Here is a 21,697-nt window from a genome sequence, read left to right on the forward strand (position 1 = left end):
GTTACTACTGTACTACTCTATGTGTGGCTCGATGATGATGATGATGATGATGATGATGATGATGATGAAGGTGAACGTGCTCTGTTACTACTGTACTACTCTATCCTGCTGGAGGCTATGCGTGTGGCTGTATGCTATCTTCCAGGTGTGTCGCGAGGCGAGCCAGCACTTCCTGTTGAAGTCCGGTTAAAGGTTGTCTCGCTATGGCTGCCGAAGAGCTCCATAAAATACATGTCATTGAAAAGTTGTCAAACCAAGGTAAGTCCCATGTTACTACGTAGTGGCACTCCGTACAGCAGCGGGCACCTCTGGGACACTCACTGAGGAACTCGCGCTTTAACTCAAACTAACCAGAGATTGTTGAGCATGACGTGTAGTTGCTAGGTGGTAAAGGTAGGCTACACAGCTCGTGGAGCAGTTGTTTTGAACGGATGTTTGATTCTGAAAATAAATGACAAAGCAGGATCAGTGTTTGGTGTCAGGTGTATCATATGATTTAGAAGCAGTGTTGATAATGTTGTTAACTGTCGGCTGGGGAGAACTTTGACTGAGACTCGCTACTACAATGTGTCCTGGTTGATCAATCACTTCACGGCTGTTTGTATTCATGGCCAAAGTCCATGTCCAGTAGGAGGACTGGGCTCCACTCCTCCTACAGCAGGACTGGCTGGAAACTGCTATGGGGTCCCCTCTCGTCCCATGCTATGTCAACACTAGTCCTCTGTTGAGGTCAAACATGGCCTACAGTTTGCTGTGTGGTCATTTGATGAAACACAATAGAACTTGTGTGGCAGGGGGGTGCAGTCCTTACTGTAGTGACATTACTTACTGTGTGTAATAGGGCTGCCGATACATGGGCTGCCCATTGGATTTGTATTGTGATTCTAGAAGTATTGTGAGTTGATAGTATTGAGTATTGTGATTTTCTTTTCTTTCTTTAACAAAAACGAAAGTTGAATAATCCACTTCTAGAGAAAATATATTATGAGACATTTCTAAAAACTGACAGTTTTCTAAGAAGGATGACATCACATGTCAGTCAGTCAGTCTGACATTTATTTACTTCGTAAAGAAGAACATAAGATGGACTTTCTGCATTTTCTGCTTTGGCTCTGTTTTGAATAAATAGAATAATAAAAGATTAAAAAAGATTCTAGTGAGAAGAATCCATTTTAAAGCTCCATTATGTAATTTTTTGAGTTGATTCTTAGCAAAAAACCCTTTGTTCTTTCACAAGTATGTACTCATTCATGTGTAATTACTTCCACCAACTAATCAAAGTATTCTCGTAAGTGTAGAATCTGTCATTCAGAATCATTCAGAATACATAAGAGCAGGGCCTGAAATCAACACCCGCCCACCCGACAAATGCGGGTGAATTTTGCAATTGGCGGGTAACACTGTCAATCTCCCTGCCACATTGGCAGGTAGCCAATGAGAATTGAGTGATTCAGACGCATAACTATCAGTTAGCAGGGTACGCAGTTGCTTACGGGCCTGGACCAATCAGGGGCCCGCATCACTGGAAGACATTGATTGACAGCCGGGGCCCCCTATCACATTTTCATTATTCGCGACAATCCCAGCAGTCCCACGTGCAGCCACTGACCAAGCGGGAGTGAGAACGGGTTGATCATTTCCTCGTTTCTGATATGAAGACGAGACGTGTGTGACTCCAACATCTCACATTTACCAACCAAACGTTCAGCTAAACACAGTGCAGAACATTTCAGACCGTCCTGCCAACATGTAGACATTTTAACATCAATGGACGCTGGAACGATTTTTCACTCTAAAGTCGCTGAAAGCTGTTTACATCTGTCGGCTCTCTGCAGCGGGCGGGGCTGCTGCTCAGTTCCCCCCGCGACTGACGCGCGCACACACACACACACGCACGCATGCACGCACACACACACACACACAGTTTTTTCATGTGTTATGGTGCACATTCACCAGTGTTGTTGTTGTTGTGGTGGCGTAGGCTACATCTCTTATATTCAGTGGCGTAACGAGCCAACACCAGGCCGCTATGCAGGATTATCAAGGTGGGCCCCCTACTACAGCACGTGATGACGGCGCAATGTCCACGAGTAGGCTACCATCAATAGGACAGGATAGGATCATAGAGACACAGCAATTCCTGTTTTTAACCTTTATGTGGCAAAAAAAAAACTGGCTGGTAAAAAGTCACTGTGGCAGGTGGTTGAAGAAGTTAACTTCAGGCCCTGCATACGAGTGAGTTGCTCGAATGACAGCCGCCATGTTGCACCTCCATCTTTAAAGTACAGTTTAGCCAAAGAGGGACATACCTCCATCTTTAAAGTACAGTTTAGCCAAAGAGGGACATACCTCCATCTTTATAATACATTAACCAAAGAGGGACATACCTCCATCTTTAAAATACATTAGCCAAAGAGGGACATACCTCCACCTTTAAAATACATTAGCCAAAGAGGGACATACCTCCATCTTTAAAATACATTAGCCAAAGAGAGACATACCTCCATCTTTAAAATACATTAGCCAAAGAGGGACATACCTCCATCTTTAAAATACATTAGCCAAAGAGAGACATACCTCCACCTTTAAAATACATTAACCAAAGAGAGACATACCTCCACCTTTAAAATACATTAACCAAAGAGAGACATACCTCCACCTTTAAAATACATTAACCAAAGAGAGACATACCTCCATCTTTAAAATACATTAGCCAAAGAGGGACATACCTCCACCTTTAAAATACATTAGCCAAAGAGGGACATACCTCCACCTTTAAAATACATTAACCAAAGAGAGACATACCTCCACCTTTAAAATACATTAGCCAAAGAGGGACATACCTCCACCTTTAAAATACATTAACCAAAGAGGGCCATACCTCCACCTTTAAAATACATTAGCCAAAGAGGGACATACCTCCATCTTTAAAATACATTAGCCAAAGAGGGACATACCTCCACCTTTAAAATATATTAGCCAAAGAGAGACATACCTCCACCTTTAAAATACATTAGCCAAAGAGAGACATACCTCCATCTTTAAAATACATTAACCAAAGAGGGACATACCTCCATCTTTATAATACATTAGCCAAAGAGAGACATACCTCCACCTTTAAAATACATTAACCAAAGAGGGCCATACCTCCACCTTTAAAATACATTAGCCAAAGAGAGACATACCTCCACCTTTAAAATACATTAGCCAAAGAGGGACATACCTCCATCTTTATAATACATTAGCCAAAGAGAGACCGCCACCTTTCGCGCTTTTACACTCAGTGGCACCGTGACGAATGCCAGGGAGGTGGAGAAGATAACGGAGTCACCAAGGAAGTTAAAAGAGAATTAAAACAACAACACGACAGGCAAAGCTACAAGACCAAAGTTAATATTGGAGTGGCTTTTCCAAGATGGAAAGAGCTCATAAGGAGCAAGGATTTTAAAAGGGACACTGAAGTTTCCTGCTTTCTTCTCCAGAGGTAATTCTGCCTATTTGTGTAAATTCAAAGTTTTATAGTTGCTACTTGCTTGGCTAACTATAGCATGGTTGTTCATAACGCTAGAACGACGTCTAGGATACTTTTCCTGGCGTCAATGATGAAAAAGCATTGTCTACCTTGTAACATAAAGGTAATCATATGTCGTGATTTCCCTGGCAGACAACTCATGTAATGCAGTTGTAACACAGACTAGCTACAGCTAGAACAGCTGCGTGGAAACGACAGAGATACTAAGAGCTCATTTCAGTTTCATTAACATATTGTTCATACTGCTCACAGAAATATATTTAAAACACAAACCTCCGTTGCTTCTCTCCTACGCTGTAAACATTACCATACACTATTAATCTCGTACAATATACAGAATAACGATAGCACTGATACTTTACATATGTTTGGGAACCTGATAGCTGATGTTAGCAATGAAATGGTACCAAAATAACGTAAAACTATTATTACAGACGAAGTCGTACTTCTTGGAATAATACGGCCACTGTAGGAGTTAGAACACGCTCGGAATGGGGGGGGTTAGAAAGTCAGTTGGTTGTCATATTCAAATTTAACCGCTAGATGGGAGAAATTCTTACACAATGTAGCTTTAAAAATCATCACAAAACAAATCCCGATACATATGATTTTGGATTATTTTTCCAACCCCTAGTAGGTTATAATCGTTAACGAAAATAAACGATATAACGAAAAAACATTGTTAACTGAAATTAAAATAAAAACGAGGCATTACAAAAAAAAATAACTAACTAAAACTGTACTGTCTAACAAGCATACTGTATATCCCAAAATGTCAGACTGTTCCTTTAAAAAGCCATTGATTCAGAGCTCAGTATACCTTAACTGCAGGAAAATATCATCCTTAGTCAGCTTCCTGTTCTGTAGTTCCTGAATGTCTCGAGGAGCAGTACAGGGTGAATTTGGTTACTGATTAACACGTTGTTCCATGGGTTAAAAATAACGTAGCTCTTTACAGACGTCTGTTCTCACTGCATTGTACAGTATGCATCATGACACATTCAACACAGCGCTGCGGAGGACACACAGCATTCCTGGATCGGAGAAAAACGTGCTCTGGTTTATTGGCATTTACTTTAAACCAATCACAATCGTGTTGGGCGGTGCTAAGCTCCGGACGGAGCCACGGTGCCTCTGTTAAATAGCTTCAGGAAGGAACTTGTTTTGGTGGAACATGTGGACGTTCAAAAGTAGTTTTAGTCGTACAACAGAAAACTCAGATTGGACAGATAGTCTAGCTAGCTGTCTGGATTTACCCTGCAGAGATCTGAGGAGCAGTTAACCATAGTCCTCACAAATCCACCAGAGGTTAGAACGCCAACACAGAGACAGAGGAAGGTATGGACATCCGGCCGAAATGAGTGAAATCCGGCGGACTTTCCAGCGGCACCGGAGTAATCCCGGAAGTGAAACTTCGTGGATATAGACTTGGCAGTGACCATCCAGAATATCTGTTAGTATAAATGTATGACAGATGGCAGTTCCCCTTACTATTGTAGCTACACCCAAGGCAAATATTCAGTCAACCAGAGTGTTACTATATTCATCATCCCCTGCTGTAATAGTCAGGTGACACAGGCTGCACTAGTCACTGAATGATGAGTTATCACATGCTGGAGAAGTTCCCACTTGTTGACTTATTTTGAACAGGATAATGTGAGTTCTGTTGTCTTGGCTGACATTTGCTGTATGGTGATGTACTGATGAACATGGCTTACTGGTATCCTTTGCTCCCTACAGCCCTGCAGGAGTATGAGGGCCTGCAGAAGAGGCACGAGACAGCAGCCATGGAGGTAAGGGTTAATATCAGTCAGGGAAAATATATAGACCTGATCCCTGGTTCTGTTTTGACCATCTCTGTTAGTAGAGCTGCACCATATTGGAAAGAATGATATTGCTGTATTTATTTTTTTCTGCAATATAGGCTGGTATACTGTATATTGCAATGTGAAAAGATAAACTAGATGACTAGATGACTTAAATAGCTCGATTTGAAATGAATGAATCATTCTAGAAATATTGGGGTGATTTTGCATGGGAGTGCGCATTCATAGAAAATAATAATCCAATTTGCAAATAGCAAAGTAGTTAACATCTTTTAAAAAATAGAAACAAAAGAGCAGCTATACATCAGCAGCTGAAATTGAACTTGTAATAAATAACAAATAACACAGGACCGTTTTGTTTCACAAACTTTTTCAAATCAACTTTCCTTGGCAGCAGTAAAGTAAAACTAAGTGTCGGTCCTCATCATCCTGCCTAAAGGATATTTACAGCAGACACTGAAAGAAAGAGACTCAGAGAATCATTAAAGATCCAAAGCCTCCAGGTAACAGTCTTGTGTCCCTGCTGGGGTCGGGAGGCAGGTCCTGGATCCACCAGGCAGCACTGAGAGGCTCAGGAGGACACCAGGATAGAAGGGCCAGTTAGTTCAAATCAAGTTGATTGATTGATCATGGCTAAACAAGCAAAGATTATGTTTTGATTGTATAAAATCTGTTTTACCTAGCAGATACACAAATCACAAATCTTAACATTTCTTCAACTGCTGCTTAGTTAAATATAATTCTTACATTTTGTAAGCCTCTGTGAGCATTGCTCAGTCAAGCTTAAAGGTTTTTGGCCAAGAATTACCAGTCTGACCCCTAGAGGTGGGAAAGAAAATCATAGAAGCAGCTGTATTAACGAAGGAGCCAAAGGTCTTTCTTTTTTGTGAACTAGTTTTTGATTAGACTTTTGAAATAACGAGCATGTAACAAAATGTGTGAGGCGTGCGTGCGTGCATGTGTGCGTGCGTTTGGACTGAAAAAGGTGGTAAATGATCTTGGTAAGCAATTTGACAACATTGTAGTAAATATTTTCAAATAGCGTGCTCGTTAAGATACCAGCAGACAAGTTAATCCAGCACAAATTAGTGCATAAAATGTCTCCAGAATGAAGTATGTCAACCTCATAATTAAATACAAAATGAGAAAGAAATTGCAAAAAGGTCCACTTTTTGAAAAAGAGAGCGACTAGGTTGGCTATGGGCCTGGAGCAGCAGAGGCGGCTAGAGCACAAATAGTGTAAGGGCGCTGACACACCAATCTGATTATCAGCCGGTGGACAGTCTGGTGAGGTCGGTGACTCGAGTCTGTTCGGTGTGTTCCGTGCCGTCGTCCGTTGGAGGAGCTGTCGACCTTCATTTTGGCCAACCTGACATGTTCAGTCAGAGACAGGGCAGTCGGGACTCACCTGGAAATGACGAGCGGGATGAGCCTCTCAAAATCTGACTAAAATCTTTTAAACTGACCTTTGTTGATCTGAAATGAAGACAGATTCAGCAGCTGCACGGCCTATTTCTCTCTTACAGTGTTTTCAGAAACATGTTTCGGTGAACTATTTTAGTCCAATATGAGATCATATTCTGAATGAGCTGCCATGACAGTCTGGCTTTGACTTTCCGGAGAAAAAAGACCCACGTGACGCGTTCGTCCAATCAGCTGCCGGTTTTCATTTTCTGGGAAACAATCCAGATTAGCGCCGCCTGCTGCTATGGAGACATATTACGTGCAGAGCGTACGCTCAAGTCGGTGCCGCCTCAGTGTGTTTTGAGGCATTTTTTTGGACCTCGGGGACCCGACTGATCAGTCCGACTGGCTTTACTGCCGACGGTCGGCCGCCTGGTTGGTGTGTAACAGCTTTAAGAAGTGGTAGTAGCTTCCTGAGGCTTCTATGAAAGAGACCGTCCACTAGAAAAATAACAGCATTTATTTTTAGTTTGTTCAAAACCAAGCTACTGTATGCCTCCATGACCCTGACATGGACCTGTGGCGGCTGACGCTGTAACTAAGGTAAATGGAGTGTCACACTGTTGCTACAGTGCAGGGAGGGGGTTGGGCAGTATGGCTCCACGTAATGACTTTGACATGGGAGCCTGCTGTTTGCTTCTCCTACCAATAGTCAGTTGTCGTTTTTTGTGCTAATGTAGGAGCCAAAACAGCAGTTTTTGTTTATATTTAAAGAACACTAGTTATTATTTCAAGACTTCCCATATTTTGGTTATAGTTCTGATCCACTGATTTTGATTGACAGCTAGGCCACTGATAGGCAAATCGGCCACACCACAGTACTTGTGGGTGTGGTATTATTAATAAAGGGAAGTTGGAAACACGAGTGGAAATGTTTTGGAGTCCTATGAGACCAAACTGTTTGTTAACCATCTAGTCATACTGTTCTGTCTTATTTGATGGAATTTAAGAATCCATCAGTATTATTTATTTCCCCTACTTCACACCCATGCTACATTAGCCTCAAACGTTTTAGTAGGATCATAAAGGTGTATTTCTATAGGTAGGATATTTGAGTATTTTTATTATTTTCAGGCAACAAGTGCAGTGCTTGGATCGACAACATCGACAAGGAGCTTGCTAGGACAGTGGCTATCAATAGCCTCTACAGTACACCAAACAACACCTAACCATAGGTGTGGCAGATCAGAAAACAGCCTTTTACCTATTGTGGAGTGGACTTCCTGAGAAATGTTTCTAACTCTGAAAAGACCAGACTTTTTAAAGGTGTAGAAGATGTCAGATGTGTACTCTTATTTACTTACTCTTTGATTAAATATTTGCTCATTTAAATCATCCTTTTGGACTGTATTTCAATTAGGTACATTTCTTTTGGTAAATAGAGAAAAGGTTTTGTAGAAAAACAAGTTTATATTCTTTGAAAAATGTTCATAGTCTTATGGGTCGGTGGGCACTGGTTTTTCAAACAACAAAATATATATACAGTATATATATATATATATATGCCTGTAATAAAAGTTGACAATTACATAATTTAATTGCTAACATTAGCTAAGGTCTTAAGGCGTATGACTGGTAATCATTGATTTTGTTTAGATATGCCAAATTGTAATTATATAAGTGATTATTGGTCGGACTATATATGTTTTATTATTATTTCAATTGTTAGTTGTTGGCACTTGACCCTATACACATTCATAGCAACAAAAATGACAAGGGGGTATGCAAAATATGGACATTTTCTCTCTCTCTCTATATTTATATATATATCTCTAAAAGTGTGTTAAAGTTTCTCTGTCTGTCTCTCTTACATAAGTGCAAGAGGCTGGAGGAGGAGAGAGACGAGGCCATCAAGAAGCTCAATGAGTTCCAGCAAGGTCAGTTTATCTCTGCTGTTCAGGAAGTGAGATCGAGGCAGACATGTTTTTTATTCTACAAACAAGCTTTAACTCTTGAATGTATTCATATAAATGGATTAGGGCTGTCAAAATAAACACGATAATAACGAGTTAACGCAAATTCCTTTTCTCATTGTCTTGACTCACAATTAACCCACACGCGTTCTGTTCGGGCCGCTCCGTAGTTTGAGAAATCAGGAAGCGATGCAGCAGTAACGTTGTGGATGGCTAGCAGAAACAAAGCTCTGTGAGCAGAAACAGATAAAGAAAAGGGTCATTTCAATGGCAAGTTAAGTTTCACAGCCCTTCCCTATGGTTCTCTCAACAAGACTAAAATGATGTGCACATACTGTCGATGTGAATTGAGTTTCAAGTCTGTAATACCACTGGCTGAACAGTTGCAGCATTGACTTTGCACGTCCTGTGATGTGACTACTGTATATTTTGCAAAAGGACATATCTACAAAAAATCATCTAAATGTAATGTCTATGGGATTAACACTGGAGAGGCCGTGGATAGGGACAATAGGCGAGATTAGGTGCACACCGCAATGTCCATGCTGAAACGATATATTGTGCAGCCCTAATCTCTGGTATCTTGGTGATCTTCCTTTCGCACGCACGCATGCACACACACACACACACACACACACACACACACACACACATAAATAAATTCAGCTGTGTGAGGGACTTGGCCAGCAGTTTTTTTTATTTGTTCTTGCCCTCTTGTAACATAATCAAAATTAGAATAATTAGCAGATTATGTGTTTTCAAGCAATGAACAATTTCCATGTGAAGTGAATCAACCTTTGATGCCAACACAAGGACACTGAGACATTTTATGAAGGAACATACAGCACATTCTCAGAAAGGTGTATCAGATTTAACACATGTGCCTACCAATACCTATGTGATCTCATTTGTGGCAGCATCTGGATTGGTAAGAGAACCTGTGTTCTGTTGCAACAAACGTTTGTTCTTTTGAAAATGATCACAGCTGTACAAATATGTGAACCAGCACACAGATGATGGCATAGGAATATGTCTTGGCTTCAGCTTTCATCACGAGTGTCATTCCAAACGCTACAAATTTAAAATGTTTTGGCCCATCTTCAATTTTTTTAAATGATTTTCCTTACAGTTGAATGCTTTGTTATGACCACTTTAGTGAAGACAGAATTTAAAATAGGGCTCCACATGTCAAAAGCAATAGTTTGTCTTTGTAACGGTGACAGTTGTGTGGATTTTCATCTGAATAAATCTGGCCCGTGCTCGTGTATTCAGCGGTTCTCCAGCCAAAACACATATTGTGTTTGACTTTGTCGTTAATAGAGGCTGCCTCACTGTGCCAAGCAGCTGCATATTAGGACCTATTACGTGATTTCATAGCTCTTAGAAAATTGCTCCTATTCACAATGAAACGGCTGGGGGTGGGGCAGCAGGGTTGGTGGGGGGGTAGTGGGAGGATGGGAGGAAAAAGCCCCCAACACACAATCATGCCTTTTCAATTGCCGATGGCAAGGTTGATGACAACATGACCATTGTGTTATAATGATAACACCACAAAGGCATCTGCCCCCCTCATCAAAGCTTCACAGAGGCTGCAGATACAATTTAATTCACTGCTCCGTTGGCGGCGCTGATAACATTATGCAGCTCGTCGGCACAGGGGTAATCACTGTCTTTCCTGAGAGGAGGATGAAAAAAAGCAGGCACAAAAAAGAGGGCAGAAAAAAGATGGAGTGGTGATGATGGGGAGGCCGAAACTTACAATTAAGACTGCCAATTCTGACGTGTCAGAGCCCCCCATCGACTGGTGCTCATACACTTTCAACACTTCCACCGCTGTTTATTTACCATGGCTACCAGTAATTATAATTAACATGTCATTTAGTTCAAGGCATCCTTTCGTAGGTTGCTTAGTGTGGCCACGGCATTATGGAGACAGGCAGAGAGGAACGGAGAAGAGGCCGAGGAGGAAAACTGTCAGCTAAGTGCTATTGACTGACTGATGTGGAGGGCGCCGGAGGAACGTGAATATCGCCCGCCGCTGGCGTTCATCAACTTCCTAATTAGGTGTCACTGGGGGAAGGAATTGCCCACAGCAATGCCACTAATGCTTAATTTCTTCCTCGCTCAACCACAATGTTTAATTAGCTAAGTGGTAGGGCATTTTTCAGGGGCGTTCTTTTGGTACTGAGGTGTGATTGCAGCTTAAACAACATTACGGTTTGTGATTTGGAATTTTACCTGATTCTTTTCAACTACCCAGGTTTAGTTAAAGCTGCAATAATCAATATTTTTTTTATATCAACAATAAATCAAATGACTGTGTAACGTGAAAGGTGTCACTCACCAACCCTGCAGTTCACCTAAGCTCTACCAAGCTTTTTAGCCTCTTCAGTTCAGTGTTTGTTCATTGTTTCGATTCGATTTGATTATGATTATCCTGTCAACGATTCAAAATGCGTCACCTCCTCAATATTATTATATATTGCTACACATGGTTTTCATCAACAAATATAGATCTGATATAGTCAGATATACAGTATATGAACTCCCCTTTTTATTGTATCTGCTCTTAAAACACCTGGAGACACCTCCTGAATGTAGCGGAGTCTGAACACAACAGACAAAAGGCAAAAACATCAGTAGGCAATAATCGATTATGGTCTGTCACTGCATCGCTGCAGAAACGTTTAGGTTCGCATCGTGATGCATCGATGCAATGATTCATTTCAACGCCCCTATCTCACACCGCCTACAAGTGCCTACATACATTCTAAACTATTATTTATAATCACATTTTCTAAAGTTGTTTTCTGCATGTACCCTATTTAGTCTATAGTCAATACACATTGGTGCTGACTGATGGAAATGAAAAGGTAGGGGAACTTATCTGAATAAAAGATTTTGTTCACTTTCTTTTTAATTCAAATCATAATGATGTACATAGGTCACTCACTATCGAGGCTACTCAGATGGCAGCCACACAAAGCATTCATATACAATATACTTCAGTGTCAAGTGTTGTGCCACTCTTACTGTATCTCAATTAACTGCACAATGAAATGATAAATCACTCATTTACGAAATCCTAAATGGAGTGGCAATGAGATGACTTTTTTAGTTTATATTGACATGAATGCAGCCATACAGTAACTTTGTATTGCTGCTTTTCATATTTCATTGACTTTGTCACATCAACCAAGGCTACTGACTTAGCCTTAACCTTTTTTAACCTAACTTTTCTTTGACCTTAGCAAGGACAACATTGTAAGATCAGCGTCATTTTCTTGTGTCTGTGTATGTTTGCCAAACTGACCATGGATTGATTTCAAAATGTTAATGTGTTGCTTTGTCCATTGGTTAACAGTGTTTTGATTGGCCAAATGTGAAACTAACTTAATGGGTACGTTTGTTACTGGTTGGGCAGAAAGGCTTCTGTGCTTAAAGTTAATGTCCATAAGATTTTCACAATCTTCAAGTACACAAAGTACTTATCTATCAAACAGTAAAACAATAGTGATCGAGCATATGACCCACTGCTGAAAGTGCTTGTATTTGCTGCTTTGTCAAGTAATAGGATCTGAGTGTCTTTGGCGACTTTCCCGCCCTAAATTTAAATGGAGTGCACAGTTAGAAGGGTTGGGTACCAAAACCCGGTGCTAAATGGCACCGGTGCCTAACAACCGGTATCTACCGGACCAAATAGCAATGCAGATTTAGGTGCCTCATTTCGGTACCACTTTAATGTCTGCGCTGCTCTTCAAAGCTCCGAAACAGATGTTAGAGGCAACAGAAACATTGCTGTGTGTGACGCTAGTTAACAGTACACTTGACAGCAGGTAACGTTAGCCTACCGTTAGCTAGCAGCTGGATTAAACACGGTTAAAATGCTGACAGCTAACCGCTGTAAAGTGTGACAGTATTTCACTGTAGAGGATTCCAACACCGGGACGGTAACAGTCTGTAGCTGTCGTTGTCGGAAAAACAACACAGATGATGCGTTTACTTCAAACTGGTAGCCTAAGTCTCGTGGTGCATTCAGAGTTATTGTAAAATACCCTTTTCCCATCTGGTGGTTGTTTTTGTCGTTAAACAGCAATATACTGGTGAAATAAGTTATTGTTATATGTTATTGTTATTACATTATTAATAAATCATTTAATTTGGACCATATGGCCTGAGTCATAAACATACAACATAATGTCGTTCTGTGCTCTTTTTTTTCCTTCTTTCGGTTCAGGCTCCGTTTCACTCCCATCTCGTAAAATATGGACGCATGGTCAGTGTCTCTCAGCGTCAGATAGCAACACAAAAATCCCCCTTCAGCGTCTGTATGGAACGCACTGGGCAGAGCAGCAGCTCCGCGGCGCTGTAAGATGACGTAGTATTTATAGCGACAGCAAGTAGGCGAAAGCGTGGAATTCCGCATAGAGAGGTTGGTTGGGGGGGGTTGGATGAGTCAAACAACACAGGACTATCACCCAGGAGACCGGGGTTCATGTCCTGTCGTCCCGCGTGTCACGGAAAAATACATTTAATAACCCCACCCACCATCTTTTCCAGAACCTAACTGTCCCGTTCTTGTCCTGCATGTCAGTTACACGTACGTCCTGACCCAGAGCGTCAAAAGTCTGCAAATAGTCCCGACCAAGCGCGTTTAGATAAAGCGCGTTTAGATATGACACTAAAGGAGACTTTTAGCGTCAATAACAACGCCAAAGGCACCTGACCAAATGTCCGTATTTCATGCTATTTGAGTGAGAATGTGTTGCCAGATCACACAATAACAGCCGTTACAGCTGAAAAGAACCTCTGAACTTGCTTTTTGGTGAATGATGAAGGTAATTTCACAGAATAACACAGATTGTAAATTTGTAAATGTAAACGTAAGGTTATTTAGTGATGGAACATTCTGTTTGCACCTAATTCTATGTTGAAAATGAATGTTTCTGATATCCAAATATGATTTTGAAAACACACACACACACACACACACATCACATGTCAGTCAGTCAGTCTGACATGTATTTCATTTGTAAAGAAGAACATAACATGGATTTATTGCATTTTCTGCTTTTACTCTGTTTTGCTGGAAACGTATATGATGTAGTCGTCGTCGGCGTTACAGTATAAACAGAAAATATTTAGCTCAATCATTGGTAAAGAAAATGTTATGGGAAATAATCGATTTTAAAAATTGTCACACAAAAAATCCCAAGGCATACAGTTTTTGATTTTTTAATTAACCACGTAATATTACCTATGTATTTGTATCAGTTCCCTGACAAAGGAAATAAGTAGCCTACGAGAGTTCACCCGTTTCCAGCGTTGTTAAGGTAATAAGCTTGATGTTAGGCTGGCTCTATTGAGATTGTAGTTTCATTTCACAACAGTGACAGACAATGCTGAGGCTTCCAACGGGCGCAGCTGCGGCAGATTCATGGCCACTCTCGACAATCTTTGTGATTTCACAGATGTGCCGCAGCGCGTTTCAGAAGCAGCTCCGCTCTGCACCTGGGGGAAAACTTACCTGCCGGCTGTCACTAATGGAGGCCGGTCAGGGCGCTCCATTTGCGGAACTGTGGTGGCTGTGAGAGGCTCAAATTCTGTCTCGCAAAATCACAACTCAAATGCAGTTGTTGAGCATTACAGCATGCTTCTAATTGAGAATTGATGTCATGGGCCAAATAAAAAAACTAACCTAAATATAAAATTAGAAATAGAACGAAAGAGGCCAAAGGGGCAGGTGCTTGAGCAGTAGCTGGGCTTTATCTGTCCACGTGCCTGAATATGGTTAGGGTATGGTGTATTTTCCTTTGTCTTTAATTCTCTTTTTTTCTTAGTTTCTCAGATGGTAATTGAAGAGGTCAGTGCCATTCAGGAGGACCTGGTGATCGAGAGGACATGTAGAGAGAGTGCTGAAGCCCTGGCCACCAAGGTACACTTCATATTCATACAAATACTTCCGACAATACTGCTCAAAGACAATGAACCAGGGGTCCGTCATACCATGTGTGTCATTTCTGTGATTCTATAAAACACGCTCACAACCAAGAAAATGTTACCAATAAATTAAGGCTACATCTCCAGCGCTACGTTTTGGTTTTTAAGTGTTTGAGTTTTGAGCCAAAAGTGATCTCGGTGCACCGAGTGTTTTTATCTCCAGTAGAAGAACTAATCTCTGTTTAAACTAACACGCCCAAACCTCATATCTCATCAACATTCTGGTATATTGGACATAAACAGGAGGCAGCGGGGAGACTGCGCCCGCTGCTGGTAGTTGTCATGGTAACGTTAGTAGCAGAGATGGGAGTAAGTCACACATGGGCAAGTCTCAAGCAAGTTCTAGTCATTTTTTGTGACAATTAAGCAAGTCAAGTTTCCATTTTTAAAGAAGCTAAAGACAGTGGTTATGAACTGCTGGAGTTTCATTTGCATTTTTTCCTACTCAATATTCAAAAGACACATACATCTCAACACATACATCTGAACAGTTTACATTTATACAGATTAAAGCATAGCCTAAAACTGATATTAACAATAACTCAACAATAAATCAACATACATATTTGTTCAATATGCCTCAAACATGACATCAAATCATGAAATCCATTCAAACAATTCAAGTATAATGGTTTCTAGTCAAATAATATTCTTCAAACATGCCTCACTTTTATGGGACAGAAACACATCCTTTAACCTTTCCTTCTCTTAAAGAGTTTAAGAGGCGCTGAATCCCACCCCCTCTGTGTAATTTGGAGAGCATATGTTAATATTTGTCAGTGTATTTGTGAGTGAATGTGTGCGTGTGTGAGAGAGTGAGTGAGTGAAAAGTTATTACTATTGGTGAGTGAATGTGTGCATGTGCGTGTGTGTGTGTGTGTGTGTGTGAGAGTGCAGAGTGTGTTGTGTGTGTATGCGTGCCTAGCTTTATTCACATACTTACGTCTGCGTGTGTGTGTGTGTGTGTGTGTGTGTGTGGGTGTGGGTGTGTGTGTGTGTGTGTGTGTGTGAGAGAGAGAGAGAGAGAGAGAGTGACGTTTGTCAGTTACTGTAACTGTTGTTAGCTAAAAAGATTAGGCTGACTTCATAACTTACCTTTCCTTGTGGGTTTGAAGTGTCTGATGAAATCCGACGTGGTGGTGGTTGTGGGGGAGATGTTTGCACTGCAGACCTTGCAAACTGCCGTTCGTTTCTTCTTTGCCTGGTCAGTGGTGTAATCCTTATAGCCAAACTTTATTATTTTCGGTGCAGAGGGATCCATGCCGTTAAGTTACTACTCGTTTACTGCAGGTCTGCCGCGTCACTTTGTAATATTATCAACGGGTTCCTGGCCGCGCATGCAACAGCACCCAATCAGATCACCTAATCAGATTTTCTAAAATCGTAGTTAACTCCTCCTCAAAATCAGAAATAAACAGAAAGTCAAGTCATTTGACTCAAGTCTAAGTCAAGTCTCAAGTCATGAATATCAAGTCAAAGTCAAGTCGAGTCTTTTATGAATGTTTATCAAGCAAGTCTCAAGTCCTAAAATTTGTGACTCGAGTCCCCCATGTCTGGTTAGTAGCTTTAGTCTCAGAGAACGAGACGTCGTGACTGATAAGACCCAATCAGGAGGAGAAACGTTGGAGAAAGTGTCAGTGTTGCCAAAGGTCTCAGTTTGCGGCCGTTGAGACTGAAACACAACCCCGCAGACTCCAAACCAAAACAGGTCAGAAGTGTTTCCTAATGTCTCCGGTTTAGGGGCTCGGAAACGCCAGAGCAGGGGGAATGAGAGGGGGAAACACCAGAGCAGGGGGAATGAGAGGGGAAACGCCAGAGCAGGGGGAATGAGAGAGGGAAACACCAGAGCAGGGGGAATGAGAGGGGGAAACACCAGAGCAGGAGGAATGAGATGTGAAACGCCAGAGCAGGGGGAATGAGAGAGGGAAACGCCAGAGCAGGGGGAATGAGAGGGGGAAACACCAGAGCAGGAGGAATGAGATGTGAAACGCCAGAGCAGGGGGAATGAGAGGGGAAACGCCAGAGCAGGGGGAATGAGAGGGGGAAACGCCAGAGCAGGGGGAATGAGAGGGGGAAACACCAGAGCAGGAGGAATGAGATGTGAAACGCCAGAGCAGGGGGAATGAGAGGGGGAAACACCAGAGCAGGGGGAATGAGAGGGGGAAACACCTGAGCAGGGGGAATGAGAGGGGGAAACACCTGAGCAGGGGGAATGAGAGGGGAAACACCTGAGCAGGGGGAATGAGAGGGGGGAACACCTGAGCAGGGGGAATGAGGGGAAACACCAGAGCAGGGGGAATGAGAGAGGGGGAACACCAGAGCAGGGGGAATGAGGGGGGGAAACGCCTGAGCAGGGGGAATGAGAGAGGGGAAACATAGCAGAAGATATTCCTTTTTAAACCAAAACATAGCAGGGTAAATGTAGCCTAAAACAAGAGAACATTAATGTGATCAGAATTGTAGGGTATGTTGATTAGGAACAAATTTGACTAAATAAATATTACAGCATCACATTAGCTGTGAAGACACTCTGTTCAGTGTATTCCAGTAACCGTCACTTTGACCTGTTCAATTTGTATGTTGCAATCAAAAGCACTCTTCCAGTTCTGCTGCTGTCCCCATATCTTAGTGTTCAAAATGGCATTGAATTCTTTTGATTCAGAGCCCAATTTGCTGGATTCCTTGCTAAAATGTGAGTTGTGATTGGGAGTGGGGGAGCCTGGCACATAGTGATTTTGCAGACCACTGGTGTTGAGCTTATCACTGTAATCATTTCTCATTCAATTTCTGGACAAAAGCCCTCACATTGCACCTGGTTGGACCATGTTTTGGGCAGTGGGAGGCTGAGGGATTATTATGGTGAAGGTCGACTTTCAGGCCTTTTTTCCCACCGCTCCTTGTCCTTCAGTCCTCCTTTCCTTTGGGTTGTTTGTCGTCCTCATCTTAACAGGGGTGACAAGTAAGATTTTTACTGCCACAAATGACCACAGCGTATCTGGGTGAGTTGACTTGTTGATCAATGCTATTGGATCGATGCGTACTTTGCTTGTTGCTGCGATTTTATGCATTGCAAAACTATATCTTTTGACTCTCAAGACACTACCAACAGCCGTCGCTCATCTACTGACCTTAGGGACGGAATGGTAAAAAAGTAAAAAATCCCAAACATTCAGTCCCCTAGTCACAGTTCGGGGTATGTATGTATTGTTCGGTTCATTTTAGTCTCGCAGATTTCAGTCAGAAAGGCAGTACAATTATCACATTAGGAGGCAGAGGAATAGCTAAACATTTGACATGCTGATCAACAGAATTTGGAGAGTGAAAGAGAGAAGCCATCGCTAACTGCTAAACTAAAGTAGCTAACAGAGCTAACAGCGTGTAAACAACTGTGGGATTATCGAGAAAGTCGCTGAAAGAAGGAGAGCTACGAGTGCTTCAGTGAACTAGTGTAGGTTTAAAGAGCCCCTATTATGCATTTTTGGATTCTTCCCATCTTTTAGTGTGTTATATTGTTTTTTTGTGTAATAGATGTATGTTTTTCTCCAAATGGAGCTTTCTCTCCCACAGACAGCACTTGTTCTCAACTGCCTGAAAACAGCTCGCCCACATTCCTGTTTGAAATTCCTCCATTAGTGATGTCGCTGATTGAGAAAGCCAGCCCAGTTTTTCATATGTGCTGCCCATAGGTGCTGCCTGAGCAAGCACAGCCTGCCCAGTGGTTGGTTTGATTTTGGTTGACCAATCACAAACAGAGTGGGCCAGCCGACCAATCAGAGCAGACTGTGCTTTTCAGGAAGGCGGGCCAAGAGCTCAGAGTGTTTCAGGTGGAGGAGCTGCAGCGATGGGCAGTATGAAAAACATCATATGTTTTTATGTTTGTGTTTAATATGTTTGATTAAAGTGGAAGCCGTTCCGCATATGCATAATATGTTATGTCCAATTACGTATTCAATGTTGCCAGACTGGCGATCAGATCGCATAAGTAACCACGATTGGATGATGTGAAAATATAAGCGACCACCCAGGCCTACTGCATGTTTGGGTTATGCTGCACTTAATGTGTTTCATTTTTTAATAACACAGTGGCACTTATAGGCTACTGTCATTTTAAAAAAAACATCTACTGCTGATTGAACTTATATGCTTCACTTGATGGCCTTACATAAAAAATAACAAAGCTGCGCTTTCTTTTTGCATTAATTAGAAAACCCATTCTCTGAATAACAATTTGACAATGTTTATGGTTTATGTTCTTAGTCGGAATTTTGTTAAGGCAAACTTTTTTGCCATATAAATAAATGAAAAATCATTTTGAATAGAGATGTTCCGATACCGATACCAGTATCGGCTCCGATACTGCCTAAAACGCTGGTATCGGTATTGGGAAGTACTGGAGTTTATGCACCGATCCGATACCACGTAATAAAGCCCTAAAGAAAATCTACGTTAAAGTAGTTTATTTATGTTCTTTTTCCGTTATAACTGACTGTCAAACTGGAGAATAACAGAAAGTTCTGGGGCATTCATGTTTCACAAAGTGTTTAACCTGAGCCAGACTGACAACAAAGATAGAAATCATATCACAGCCATACAGGGATAGTAGTATACAGCTGTTATACATCATATCATCTATACAGAGATAGTAGTATACAGCTGTTATACATCATATCATCTATACAGGGATAGTAGTATACAGCTGTTATACATCATATCATCTATACAGAGATAGTAGTATACAGCTGTTATACATCATATCATCTATACAGAGATAGTAGTATACAGCTGTTATACATCATATTATCTATACAGAGATAGTAGTATACAGCTGTTATACATCATATCATCTATACAGAGATAGTAGTATACAGCTGTTATACATCATATCATCCATACAGAGATAGTAGTATACAGCTGTTATACATCATATCATCTATACAGGGATAGTAGTATACAGCTGTTATACATCATATCATCTATACAGAGATAGTAGTATACAGCTGTTATACATCATATCATCTATACAGAGATAGTAGTATACAGCTGTTATACATCATATCATCTATACAGAGATAGTAGTATACAGCTGTTATACATCATATCATCTATACAGGGATAGTAGTATACAGCTGTTATACATCATATCATCTATACAGAGATAGTAGTATACAGCTGTTATACATCATATCATCTATACAGAGATAGTAGTATACAGCTGTTATACATCATATCATCTATACAGAGATAGTAGTATACAGCTGTTATACATCATATCATCTATACAGAGGTAGTAGTATACAGCTGTTATACATCATATCATCTATACAGAGATAGTAGTATACAGCTGTTATACATCATATCATCTATACAGGGATAGTAGTATACAGCTGTTATACATCATATCATCTATACAGGGATAGTAGTATACAGCTGTTAAAACATAATAAAATATATGACACACTGGCATCAGATCAGTACTCGGTATCGGCCGATACGCAAGTTCAGGAATCAGAATCGGTATCGGGAAGTAAAAAATGGTATCAGACCATCTCTAATTTTGAAACAGGTAATGCCCCTCCTCTGTGCCAAAAACATTCTGAACCAAACCAGGAACTTTGTGAACCCTTTCACCCCTAAATACCATTGTCTACTGCTCATTGCAATCCATGTGACATTTTAGGTAGGGATGTCCTGATCAGCTTTTTTGACTCCCGATCCGATCCCGATTTTTTAAAATATTGAATATCTGCCGATACCGAGTCCCGATCCAATTCTTGAATTTGCTCAGATAATAGAGCTGCACGCCATTTTTTTGTTTTACAAAAATAACGAAGTAAACAAAGTAACTAAATATATGTCTTAAGCTTAATACATTTAACTTACTGCAGCAAATGAGTCTCTCTTTAGGATCCCAGCAAAGCCCCAACCAAAGAACAAACAAGTTCCCCGCTGAACAACGAAAACTAAACTTAGTGACCCCTCTTGTGCTTAATAGTCAATCCTTGATTTTCTTCTCATGTTTACTGACGTTGGCTCCAGGGAATAACAGCCTGTAATTGGAGTAATCCACTTCTGTAAAAAACGGGTGACTAATAAACACAAACTTTATTACTTGTTGCCAAAGGCTGGCAAGCTACGAGACACTCTGGACAGACACTGGTGAGTTGCTGTGCGCCATGTTGGTTAGAAAGTGGCGGCATCTAGGCGGTCTGGCAGTGTGTCTGTGGCGCACTGTGTGTATGATTAAAGGCAGCGATCAATACAAGCTGATGTACATGATCGGAGATAGGTAGTTAATTAACAGTAACAGTTAAAAAATGCCAAAATGGGCTCTGATCCCATACTGTAATCGGGACATCCCTAATTTTAGGTTAGAAGCTTAACCTTTAAACTAACAAATAACAAATGACAGCACTTTCAATATGGTGCTATTCAAGATGTGCCTGTTGAACCTCTGCTGTAGTTTGTTATCTGCATTAAAGAAATGTAAATGTAAATAGACTGCACTTTTCAAATCTTAATGAGTACTCAAAGCACTTTTACATAGTACTAACCATTCACACATTTATACACTGGTGGCTGAGGTTGCCATACAAGGTGCCACCTGCTCATCAGATAAACATTCATACACATTTACACTCCGATGGCTCAGCATCGGGAGCAATTCAGAGTTTAATGTCTTGTCCAAGGACATTTCGACATATAGACTGCAGGGGCAAGGGGATTGAACCACCGTCCTTCTGATTGGTAGATGACCGCTCTACCACCTGAGCCACAGCCTTCATTTGTTTAGTATCATTTACAGACTACTGTTAATGAACCATTACCATCACCTAATAATGGCACACACAGACCCACACACACACACACACACACACACACACACACACACACACACACACACACACACACACACACACACACACACACACCATGATTTCCTGTGGTGTTAAGCTGTGTGCGAG

The 21,697-nt window shown here is 41.2% G+C and overlaps 1 protein-coding gene across 1 annotated transcript in view; it reads left to right on the plus strand.

Moving 5' to 3' along the window:
- The window catches only part of shtn1 (shootin 1), a 51,619-nt gene continuing 29,922 nt past the window's right edge, over positions 1 to 21,697 (plus strand). Inside the window, 4 exon segments of the mRNA XM_078273563.1 lie at positions 1 to 258; positions 5,273 to 5,325; positions 8,639 to 8,699; positions 14,576 to 14,670. Of these exon segments, the coding sequence (XP_078129689.1) occupies positions 204 to 258; positions 5,273 to 5,325; positions 8,639 to 8,699; positions 14,576 to 14,670 (264 nt within the window). The 5' untranslated portion in view covers positions 1 to 203.

The sequence above is a fragment of the Sander vitreus genome, chromosome 17, assembly GCF_031162955.1.
Source record: "Sander vitreus isolate 19-12246 chromosome 17, sanVit1, whole genome shotgun sequence".
Classification (NCBI taxonomy): Eukaryota; Metazoa; Chordata; class Actinopteri; order Perciformes; family Percidae; genus Sander; species Sander vitreus.